Genomic DNA, 12,581 nt, shown 5'->3' with positions numbered 1-12,581 from the left:
AGAGAAGCCACCGCAGTGAGAAGCCCGCGCACTGCAACGAAGAGTAGCCCCCGCTCGCCGCAACCAGAGAAAGCCCACGCGCAGCAACGAAGACCCAACGCAGCCAAAAACAAACAAACAATCTGGAAATCTGAACTTTTGCTCCCACAGGCACAGCATCACATGTGGTGATTAGGTCTAAAGTACCATTAGGCACTATTAGTTCTGGCCTAGGATTAGAACAATTACAATAATTTAAATGGCTATTATTTATTGAGTATTTAAGCATATGTCAGACACTGTGCTAAAGTACTTTATATACCTCATTTAATCCTTACAAGAACCCCATACGATGGTACTTACTGTTATTTCTATTTTTTTCAGATGTGGAAGCTGAGGTACAGAGAAGTTAGATAATTTGCCCATGTATACAAAGTGGTGAAATCAGAATTCTAACAGTATTCTGATTGATACCAAACCTATAATTACACAGTATTCATAGGATGATGAACCAATGAACTTCCAGAAATAATTTCACATATTCCTATATTGGGTCTGCCTATATTTGACTAGGCAGAATCCTAATAAGTATATCAGGATCCTATTAGGTTCATCAGCTAAACTGTAGACTTTATTTAGTCTAATTAAATATCACAAATATAGCTATTTTAAAAAGCACGCAAAATTTACCAACCGCTTAGCACATACCTACTGTGATGTTACCCATCTTGCTTTGTAATGTTATATTACCTGCAAAAGAGAAAAAGACAACTTTATACATTAGGGATAATCTAAAAAGGAACTGTGTTAATGGTATCCTAAAACATGGTTAGATATCCACAACATTATTTAATAACATTGTTATTGTTGTTGGCAATTTTTCTCAGATCACAAACCTAGTGAGAGATTCAGTTGCAACCCGAAAATAAACAGATTTAGGCAACTATACAAACTGTCTTCCTCCACCCCACCTTAATCTTTTATAGCATAACTAAAAAACAAACCCCCATACTTTCTGGGAAACATGGAAGAAAAATAATGATTCTTCTAAAACCCAAAAATGAAAAAATTACTTAAATGTGCTCAATACTCATTTTCAATCTAAACATCACAATATTTATCAGACCACACAAAGCCAAGTTTTGAACCAAATAACACTAAAATAATCCAGGGAAAAAAGTAATTACTATTATTTTTCAAGCCAGTTTGGCATGTCTATCTGTTAGATTAAAGTGGTTTCTGTGCCAAGAATTTAAAAGTTTGGGGGAGGAATAATGAAAACACTGAAATATGACCAACAAAGAAAAAAAATCTTCAAATATTTCCACCTTTCAATGAAAATATATTTTCCAGGATACGTGTAGGATATTACAACCATTCTTCCCAGCCCTTCCTCCAATACCAAAAACAGTAGGATTTTTCTTCATATGTGTTTGCATGTATAATTACTCCTAGAGTCATACTACCTATATTTACTGCACTGAAAGTGTAGGCAATATTATCTCTTCTACCATAATTCCAAAACTACAGTAAAAAGTAAAGGAATAACTTTTATCTCAGAATTAATCTAGAGTAAGTGAAATCATTTACTTCATTTCATGCATCTTGTAAATACTGACATGTATCAGTACCTGGGAAAAAGAAAAAAAAAAAGGCACTTGATTCATTTGTCCAAAGTCAAATGTCCTCTAAAAGTTTTACATTCCATCATACTTCATGTGAATATATGAATAAAATTGGGCTTGTGTGAAGTTAAGCTTATAAAATTATTTTCAAGTTTCAGTAAGTTACAAGGTTGTGAAGATCCTCCTGTTAAATGGTTAAGTAAATAAATATTATTTCATTGGTGTGCTCTAGATACTCTTCCAATTTTCAAACCCAGTAAATGCAGATTCACACGCAAGTAGTAGCCAAAGATCTTACAGCTTCTAAGATGGCTTCCAATGATCCCTGCCTCCCGGTATTCATGCCCTTGTATAATCTCCTCCACTCATGTGTAGATTTGCTTTGCTTATACCAAAGAGAATACTAAGGGCAAAAGTGATGGGATGTTACTTCCAAGACTAGGTAACAAAAAGATTCTGGCTTCTGTCTTGCCAGCTCTCTTTTGCTCTGATGGAAGCCAGCTTGCCATGTTGTCAACTGCCCTATGAAAAAGGCCCAAGAGCAAGGACCTGAAAGAGGCCCCAAGCCAACAGAATCTAAACTGAATCCTGCCAACAACCACATGAGTGAACCAGGAAGCAGATTCTCTCTTGGCTGAACCTTCAAATAAGCCCATGGCCCCAGCTGATACCTTGATTACAACTTCGAGAGAGATCTACAGGCAGAGGACCCAGTTAAGCGACACCCAGATTCCTGACCCATTCAAAGTGTAAGAAAATAAATGTTTGTTGTTTTCAGCTGCTAAATTTGTTACACAGGAAGAGGTAACTAGAAAAGATTTTGAAAGCTGGAAGTGAGGTGATGCCATAATAACTAACTAAAAATATTGGAATAGCTTTGGAACTTGGCAGTAGGCATAGGTTGGAAGGATTTTTAGGAGCATGGTAGAGAAAGCCTAAATTGCTTGAACAGTGTGTTAGTAGAAAGCTGGACTTTGCGTCTGCTTCCCATGAAGGCTCAAAAGGAAGAGAAGAAAATGTTTTTGGAAACTGGAGGAAGGCAGATCCCTGTTAAGTAGTATTGGAAACTCTGCAACACTGTCACTATCAGTAACGTGGAAAGTAGGAAATGTGCCTAATGAACTGAATGATCTAGCCACGGAGACTGCCAAGCAGAGTCAAAGTGTGGTAGGTGCTGCCTATTTTTCCTTGACGTTTCAGTAACATGCAAGAGAAGAAAGATAAGCTAAACTAAAGAAAGGACTGTTAAACAACAGAAAGACCAGGACATGAATGATTTTGAAAAGTCTCAGCTTCTCAAGATGGCAAAAGATGCTAAAGGTAAGAATGGCTTCTATACAAAGTTTGAATCCAGGGCATGGCCAGAACACGGCCTAAAAATAAAACTGGTGGATTGACTGTAAAATCTTTTGATAAGACTCCAGAAAGCTCAAGGGTGATACCTCACAGTATTAATCAGTTATACAAAAAGTCCATTAAACAGATTATGGGTATCTCACAGATCCTCTCAGTCAAACAACAGGTCCTCTAGAAAGCTTGAGAGCGTTGTACCTTAATATCTCTGCAGAAGTCCATATTTTGAAGAGATTCTTGGCTGTGGCTTTTATCTAATGGAATAAACCCCAATCTGATTCACAGGAGGCTGACAAAATTTTTGAGAGAAGTGTATCAGCAAACGCATTGCTAACTTCGACTGAAAGGGACAGTGACAGTACAAAGTGAAATGAGACCATTCAACCCCCAAAATTCTGCTGGCAGGAAGCAGACTGAGAAAACTCCTCAGCTGCAAACACATGCTACATTTCATGAAAAAGGGAGGATGAGTCAGAGGGCAAAGCCTGGAACCCTAAAGAATTATCGCAAAGCCTTGAGATCTAATCAAGTAACCTCCAACGTTTGCCCACCTGAATTTCAAAATCATTATGGACCAATGACTCCTTTGTGGCCCTTATTTTCTCCTCTTTGGACAGGAAAGTCTATGGAAATTATCCTACGCATATCCCATCCTTGTATTCTGAGTGTGTAGGTGGTGTATGTGGGTTGAGGGGGCTAAAGAACTTGTCTCTTTAGTTCACAGGTCTTCAGATTCAGAAGAAGAATACTTGAGTTATACTTAAGCAACTATACCCAAGGAGGCTCATCTACATCTGGATCTGATTTTGAGGTAGAGATTCTGGACTCTGAGGAGATATGTAAGGGGATGAGACTTTGGGAACCTTGAAAGGAAGGGAGTGTGTTTTGCACGTGGGAAGGACCCGAATCACTTGCAGGGGTTGCAGAGAACAGACTGGCCATCCAAAATCTTATAGGCTATCTGGGGAGATGCACACATGAGAAGTTAAAAATTAGAATTTATTAATAATTATAAGTGAATGTTGTAACGGAACAGTATGAATTAGTTGCCACAGCCATTCAGAGGAAACAGACTAAAATGACCTGGCATGAACAGGGAGAATAGTGATATTGGAGATATCACCAGAGTTGAAGTTTGAAATGTGGGTAAAATTTGATGTTTGAAGGGAAAGGATTTTGTGGAAAAAATAATGAAGTAAGCAAAGGTAAAAAGGCATAACTATACATGCTATTATTTAAATCATGCTCATCAGTTAGGCTGGAGCAATTAGGCAAGTCTATGAGGACAGGGATTAAGTCTTTCTTATTTAGTGTTATATTTGAAGAGCTTAGTATATTGCCCAATACATAGTAAATACTATTATTTTTTGAACAAATGTTCAAAATTAGTTTGGAAAAATAGGTAAAAATAAATCTGTAGAAGAACCATAGAGTGCTTAGTCTATTGACTTTATCCTATACTGAAGGAGTCAGTGAAGAATTTCAAGATAGGCAACAATACAAGAAAAATATCTTGTATTCCTTCCTAATCTTTAGGAAAATTAAGCTAGTGTGAGACACTCAGAATTCTCTTTACTGTTTTCACCTTATGAATACTTCAAAAATAAGGTAAAGCAGACCCCTGATATTTGTGATTTTAACTATTAGTAAAGAACTATGACATAGTTCTACAGTCAGTCATTTAGCTAGTAGTAATTTCAGTCACCCACTGAGTAAGACAAAATTTTGGAGCTTTATTACCTTATACTAGTCTTCAGTGAATGCAGTAAAAATTTACTTTTTTAAATGAAAATAGAAAATGTGGTCTTTCTCAAAAAGTTAATCATTAGTGCTTGTGATGAAAGTGAAGTGATCAAGAAAACAATGGTTTTAGAACCATAAAATAGAAGTTTTAGATCCATTAAAAAATGAGGACTAGTTCACATTATAGCAGAATCTGTACAGTCTCAAACTACATCTCTCTTGAATGTTAGAGTTCTGTAAGGTAAAAGCATAACAGAACAAGAAAAGTATGGAACTAATTTTAAATACAAAGAATATATCAAAATATTTTTATCAAAGCTAAAGGATTTTTAAAGCAATAAACAAAAAAAATATTCTCCACTTATATCAAAATATTTAGAAAACCTCTACCCTAAACAGAAATATTCCAAAGTCATTAAAATATACAACATGAAACTCTTATCTCAAATACTTTGTGGAATAAGGTAGAATATTGTAAAGTACACAAATCAACCAAATGGGCATTACTAACACAATTTTCTATATTTTGGTTTCACCTATTTCATCTCCAACCACCGAAAATAAACAAATCAACTATTTGAGAGGAGTAGATCTTTGTAAAAGCCTTCCTTCCAATAAAGCAAATGCCATATGGTCTGTAATAATTATGTGTGCTTACTCTTCTTTCAAGTTATGAAACTTTTCCACAAACACCAATTTTTGAGAAAATAAATACTTCTCCTTAACTAGCAACTCTTCATTCTACTGTGGTCAGAAGAAAAATAAGCTATCGATTTAAAGATAAACATTAGTTTATTTTTCTTCACTAAAATAAATGTAATTATGGTAAAAACAGCACATATACTTTCATAATCCAAACAGAGAAATCAAATATCCTTAAAAGTTAAATCCTTTTTGTGCTTCTGTTTTAGGGGGAGGGCTGTGGGAGCAGGAAGAGAGATATTTTTTATTTGCAAGCCACAGTGCTAAATGCTAAGAATATAGAACTAAATAAAACATGACCTTTGCTCTTTAATAAGGCAAGAATTTATGGGTCAATGCAAGGCCAGAGATCGGGGAAGGCTGCTTTAGCTGAGTTCTAAAAGATTACTAAAAGTCAATGAGATAAAGAAAGCTGGGAAAATCATTTTAGGAAGACTATAATTGATCAGTATGATCAAGGGCTCTGATCAAAAACTCAGAAGTAAAGAACAAATAAGAATATATACAGGAAGAAGTAAGAGATTGTGTAATTCTAGAAGACAAAGCATAAGGTCAGAAAAAAGGAAATAGTAAGTTAGCTAAGTCACTGAGGCAGTAGGAAAGGGTTTGGGTAAGAGAATGCCATGTTCAATGTGCCTTTCTAATAACCAACCATAGCTATAGTGAAGAGGATGAATTTGAAGAAGGCAAGACTGGAAGCAAACTTACTGTTAGAGTTGAGGCAAGAGATGACAAGAATCTGAATTAGAATAGAAGTTTGGGGACTTCCCTGGTGGCGCAGTGGTTAAGAATCCGCCTGCCAATGCAGGGGACACGGGTTCGATCTCTGGTCCGGGAAGATCCCACATGCTGCGGAGCAACTAAGCCCGTGCGCCACAACTACTGAGCCCACGTGCTGCAACTACTGAAGCCCACGTGCCTAGAGACCGTGCTCCGCAACAAGAGAAGCCACAGCAATAAGAAGCCCATGCACCACAACGAAGTGTAGCCCCTGCTCGCCGCAACTAGAGAAAGCCCGCGCACAGCAACGAAGACCCAACGCAGCCAAAAATAATCAATAAAAAAAAAGAACAGTAGAAGTTTGAAAGAAAAAACTGGGATAGATTGAAGAAATATTTAGATGATAAAACATACCTATACTTTGGGACTGATAGATGTGGAAGGTGATAGAGAGAGTAATTTAGGGTTACTTCTGTATTCTAGCTTGGGAAATTAGGTACATGGTAATATTAGAATCTGCAAATGGAAATAAAGGAGGAGGATTATATTATGGATGAGGTTGGGGAGGTGAGGGCTGGGAAAGTAGGAGAAAAGAAGTTAGAAATGTGAAGTCATTTGAGAAGCCTGTAAAGATCCAAATGGCTATATCTACTAAGCAGATGGATGTATAAGCTGGAAGTCAGCACTAGAGATACATATTTGAATTATCAGAATATACAAGGGTAGTTGAGACTCAAAAGTGTATAAGATGCCTAAGGAAAAGAAAGAATTGAAAAAACAATGAAACAAGGATGAAATCCTGGAGAATAGCAAGGGGGTGTGGAAGGAGGAGGAACTCATAGACATTTGAGAAAGAGCAATTATAACTATAAGATGTGACACAGACTGCCAGTACCCTCTAAAACTTGTCTGCCTTTCTCCTTCCTTAGAACACACTAAACTCTTTATCTCAGACTTCTGCAGTTAAAGTCATTTGAAAACATTCTGGCTAACAAATTTCTCACATGATCCTCTATGATCTCTCTTCCTTTAGTGGAAGCTTGGAAGCCACACACTGAAAATGGCGGCATCACCTTTATGGAAGGAGCCCAGTCCCTCTAAGGACCTGAGCGGAGTCCAAACACTGCATGAAATAGCAACATATTTTATCATATGTCTAAATCATGAAAAAAAAAACTATGCTGTCTGCACCACAAAGGAAGCTGTAATTCCTCTCTGGTATTTCATATAAAAAAGTTTTAAGTGTCCAGATTCAACATTAACATAAATTATCATGTGTTAAAATGACAAACAAACTTCACAATGAACTTAAGAATAAACACTAGAATTAGAATAAAGCATTTTCATGAACTTCATGAAGAGTTCCATTTAATCCAATAAAAGTTCCTTTCTTTTAAAATTTTATATTACTTCTGACTTTCTAAATTCACAAGGCAGATTTATAAATTCACTATAGCCTATATGTCCTTTTAAAGCAAGTTGAGACATTTCTTTAAGAAATTTTGAGTGCTATCAAAATGATCAACTGTATTTGTATAGTTTGTATAACTTTTACTTCTGTGAAAGTTTCTAAAATCCAAAGTAATTATTTAAGGAAGAGTTTAAGCGTGTACAAATTGCTAAATCTTTGGGGAACAAAGGACTTCTGAAGTACAGAAAAATGAGAGAACTAATAGTCATCGATTTATGTATTAATGTATGTTCCCAAAGAGTTTAAAGTAAGACCCTAAGTTATATAGGGAATCTGAATATTTTAAATGCAGTTTTATTCATTAATCATTTATTCCAAATAATAACATAAGTTAAATATAAAACACTAAAATGACTGTCATGAGTACTCCTACATATTAACCCTAATTAATTTGTTTAAATTATGTCATAAATAAAATCAATCCCAGCAAACCATTTCAAGGAAGCTTTTCTTTCTAAGTCAGGAGACTATATATTTATATTTTAAAAATATATTTACTAGAATACATATAAATACATGTATATCTTATATATACATGTACAGAATTCTTTTAAAATCACAAATATTCAAATAGCAGAATATAATAAAATGTACTTTACATAGAATCTAATTTTTTATAATTTAGAAGGAAATCAAGATAGTAAACTGTCACAAAATTTTATATCTAAACACAAACTATCTAAGTACTCATTCTCCCACTAGGTTTTCAGTGCCAGAACATTGGGGAATATTTGTTGAGTCAATGAACAAACTAGTTTCTTTTGTATTAGAAGGCACAGATACTTAATAGATGTGATTCAACCAACATTACAAATAGTAAATATTACTAGTCAATTAGATTACTCATTTTCTTACCAAGAAAATATCGTTAGCTCTACTTAAAAATTTCATTTTGAAAACCATTTAAGATAGATTTTTCCCTTCTCTACACATAGGAGTCAATTTGCAAAGCCAGGAAAGACATATTACTCCTTTCATTTTCCCTTTCGTCATTACTGGGCATCCTCTTAAGTACTCAGCAGTATGTTGGGTATTAGTTTGCATCAGGGTATATGAACAAAAAGAATATACAGACAAGAAATAAATTTCATGCTCTGTCTTCCTTTCATGGGAGACTTAGAAGCCACACACTGAAGATAGCAGCATCACTTTTAAAGAATGAACCGAGTCCCTGAATGGCTCCACGGAGCTAAGCTGAACCCAAACACTATATGGAACACCACATTTTCATAAGGCACAAAAATCCTGAAATTGGAGTTTACAATTTAGAACCCAGCTGAAGCAGTGCATCTGTGTTGTAGTGCTGTCTGTCTATAGGAAACATCTCTAGAGTGACCCAGGTAGCCCTAAAAGCAATGATGGAATTTGGGTTGCAATCAAGAAATCACCATGGCTATGTGCACACATTTGTTTGAACACTGTTTAAAAACATCTCCTAAAAAGTCAAGAAACCTGGATCGAATTCTTGCTCTTCCACTAATTAACTTATAATTGAAAGCAAACAATTAGACATTTCTAAGTTTTGTTTTCTCCATTTGTAAACAGCCAATTATCCATTAAATAAAATGGGCTGGCTCACTTAGGCACTCAATACATGTTTGCTTTCAACATGCTTTCAAACAACCACCCCCAACCTATTAACACAAGGGCTCCAAACTCATATACCTATGAAATCTATGAAAAAGACAAATATTGTCATCATATTTGTGGTACAAATGGCTTTTTACAACATCTGTATGTTGGGTTTAAACAAAATCTACCTTAAGAAAAAGAAGCCAAACTTGGACTTCCCTGGTGGTGCAGTGGTTAAGAATCCACCTGCCAATGCAGGGGACACGGGTTCAAGCCCTGGTCTGGGAAGATCCCACATGCCGCAGAGCAACTAAGCCCGTGTGCCACAACCACTGAGCCTACACTCTAGAGCCCACGAGGCACAACTACTGAAGCCCATGCGCCTAGAGCCCGTGCTCTGCAACAAGAGAAGCCACTGCCATGAGAAGCCCGCGCACAGCAACGAAAACTCAATGCAGCCAAAAATAAATAAATAAATAAAATAATAATAATAAATTTACATAAAAAAAAGAAAAAGAAGCCAAACTAAATAAATCCTGAACAGGCAGGTCTTAGAATATGTATATTCTTATGAATTTGTTTTCTGTAAGTCAGATGTTTAGAAGTAGCAACATATTTTCCTGTAAAAATAAGTTTTAAGATTCCCAAGCTAGTTTATTTAAATACAGCCAAAATATGGATCTAATTGGTGTTATATGACCATCACCACTTAGAACAAAGACTTCAGTGGAATATATATTCAGAGTTCCAGCTTGGGATGATCCTTGGGAGGTATCTCTCCCTACTAAAATCCCAGTAGCTAGAGCATAGGGACTTCCTTCCACCAGTCATGACTCTAATCTTGTAACCTATTAGGATGTAGGGCTAGAACACTGCCTGTTCTTCCATACCCAACCCACCTCCACACTCCAAACTCAAGGAACATGTGCATATAATACCTTAGGACAAGGATGGAAATAGGGATGGCATAGGAGGGAGAGGCAAGAAACTTGGGCCTCTCTTAAGGGTAATTTAAAAAGTAGGCAGGCACAGAGTACGACTAAGAAATGCAGATGTTTTTTTCAAATCTCTCTCTTTAATATACTTACTAACACTGAAAAACCAAGCAGAGTGAGGGCCAAGGACTAGATGGAGAAAGCAGGGCTGAACAACATGGAACCTCTTCTACAGTGGCAACTGGATCAAATTTTCCCTTCTCCTACTTCTCTCTGCTCTACTAGTATTACAAACAAGAAAGATGATGCTCAATCCTTCCACTAGACCGTGAGTTCTTTAAGGATAGATAACATCTCCTGCCCAACTTCATACCCTTCGTGCCTGAAGATCTGGCACACAGTAGGTGGTCAATACATGTACTGCACGAATGAATAAATATAACGGTAGTGGGTGCTATGAGCCATCATTCAGAACCCCCTTTGTAACTGCAGGGCTTATTTTCCTATCTATTGGGAATACCGCTGGCAGAAAGTCTCCAGCTCTCTGCTCTCTTAGGGAATTGCCTTATCTGAAGAGAGCCATTTTGATCCAAGATCACTGTGCTTCTGGGGCAGTTTGCATCTAAGGATTGGGGACATAAAGGTCCATCTCCCCTCACCCCAACTTGAGACAATTCTGAGGACCATCCCAGCTTCAGAGCACCCCTTTGGGGTTGTTGAGACTTACCAAGTCTAACCTCTCCTGTGGAAACTGGGCTTTGTTCCTTTGTATGGCGTTGGTCCCCACAGGCCTCCCTGGTAAGTTTGCTACACTCTAATTTCCATCTCAGAGTCTTCTTTCAAAATCCCAACCAGGGACAACAGTTCAAAAGAGGATCTAGGTCTGGCTCAGATGGAAACCACCAAAGGAAAGGTATCTGACTTCACAATAAAGGTCAGTAAATATAAAAGGTTTTACAAAGGCTAAAGAATGAACTCTCTTATTCCTAGCAATTTGTTTCCATTTCAGCCACTGTAAGTAATCAAAAGACCTAGAGTATTTTACAGAGTGAAATAAGTCAGAAAGAGAAAAACAAATGCCGTATGCTAACACATATATACGGAATCTAAAAAAAAAAAAAAAAAAAAAGGTTCTGAAGAACCTAGGGGCAGGATAGGAATAAAGACACAGACGTAGAGAATGGACTTGAGGACACAGGGAGGGGGAAGGGTAAGCTGGGATGAAGTGAGAGAGTGGCGTGGACTTATATATACTACCAAATGTCAAACAGATAGCTAGTGGGAAGCAGCCGCATAGCACAGGGAGATCAGCTCGGTGCTTTGTGACCACATAAAGGGGTGGGATAGGGAGGGTGGGAGGGAGATGCAAGAGGGAGGGGATATGGGGATATATGTATATGTATAGCTGATTCACTATGTCATAAAGCAGAAACTAACACACCATTGTAAAGCAATTATACTCCAATAAAGATGTTAAAAAAAAAAAAGAGACCTAGAGTATTTTGAGGACTGCTTCAAAAAAAGTACATCTGTTTTACTATCATGTAAGCTACTAATGTACCAAGTTCAATTCTCAACTTACTTAAAAGAAAGCAAAAAAATTTAAACATTAATGAATTCAGTGTAAACATGGTATAAAGCACTGCAGAGAACAGAGCTGTTCTTATCGTGGGTGTTAATCAACATGTGACATGATAAGGAATTGCTTTTCCACTAAAAATTACTCAATATATTAAGTACAGTACTTTTAGTTACAATTAACAGTTAAAAATGCAATGCTTACATAAAAGTCATTGTTAAAATATGGAGTTACAAATTACCAGAACTATTCAAGGCACACCTGAGTAAACAAAACAAAACAAAACAAAACAAAAAACAACAAAACTGATGAATAACTAACAAAACTATTTGCTTTATTTTGGACTCAAATAATACCTTAACCCTACAAGAATGGTTGATGAGGTTTAACTATGAAATTGAGGTTCAAGAATTATTTCAAGCATATAAGTACTCATTTTTTCAGATTTTTTTTTTAACTGTAAGACTACCTGCCAATTTGCTAAATAGCATGGTTAGCACTAGCCAGGTTTTCTAATACCACCTAATAATTCATGCTGACTACTAAAATCTGGAGGTTTTACCAAAGTGTATAGATAACTATATTCAGCTTTCCTATAGAAGTTAAATGAGTGGACTACGTACAGCAAAAGTTTGTCTATAACTCCTGGAAAATGGTCCAAAAGGCATTTAGCAGATGTGTATATACTACTTGCCAGGATAAGAGATTCTTAATTCTATGTGTACATAGTTCAGAAAACATACCTGGACTTAAATCATCTGCTATGTGGGAATTTAAGAAGCATGCTGAGTGACACTGAATACCAGCATGCCCTTTGCCATATTACTTCACCATTACATTCTCTTCTTTTCTTTCAATAACACAAAAGTTAACTAAGTAATATTACATATCTGCAGAGACAT

General features: G+C 36.4%; 1 protein-coding gene across 2 annotated transcripts in view; it reads right to left on the bottom strand.

Moving 5' to 3' along the window:
* The window catches only part of FAM185A (family with sequence similarity 185 member A), a 73,159-nt gene that overhangs the window by 46,194 nt on the left and 14,384 nt on the right, over window positions 1-12,581 (bottom strand). For both annotated transcript variants that reach the window (XM_059934120.1, XM_059934121.1), the window contains exon 5: window positions 688-729. In XM_059934120.1, the coding sequence (XP_059790103.1) occupies window positions 688-729 (42 nt within the window). The remainder of the gene's footprint in view (window positions 1-687; window positions 730-12,581) is intronic.

The sequence above is a fragment of the Balaenoptera ricei genome, chromosome 9, assembly GCF_028023285.1.
Source record: "Balaenoptera ricei isolate mBalRic1 chromosome 9, mBalRic1.hap2, whole genome shotgun sequence".
Taxonomy (NCBI): Eukaryota; Metazoa; Chordata; class Mammalia; order Artiodactyla; family Balaenopteridae; genus Balaenoptera; species Balaenoptera ricei.
This window is presented reverse-complemented; position numbering and strand designations above follow the sequence as displayed.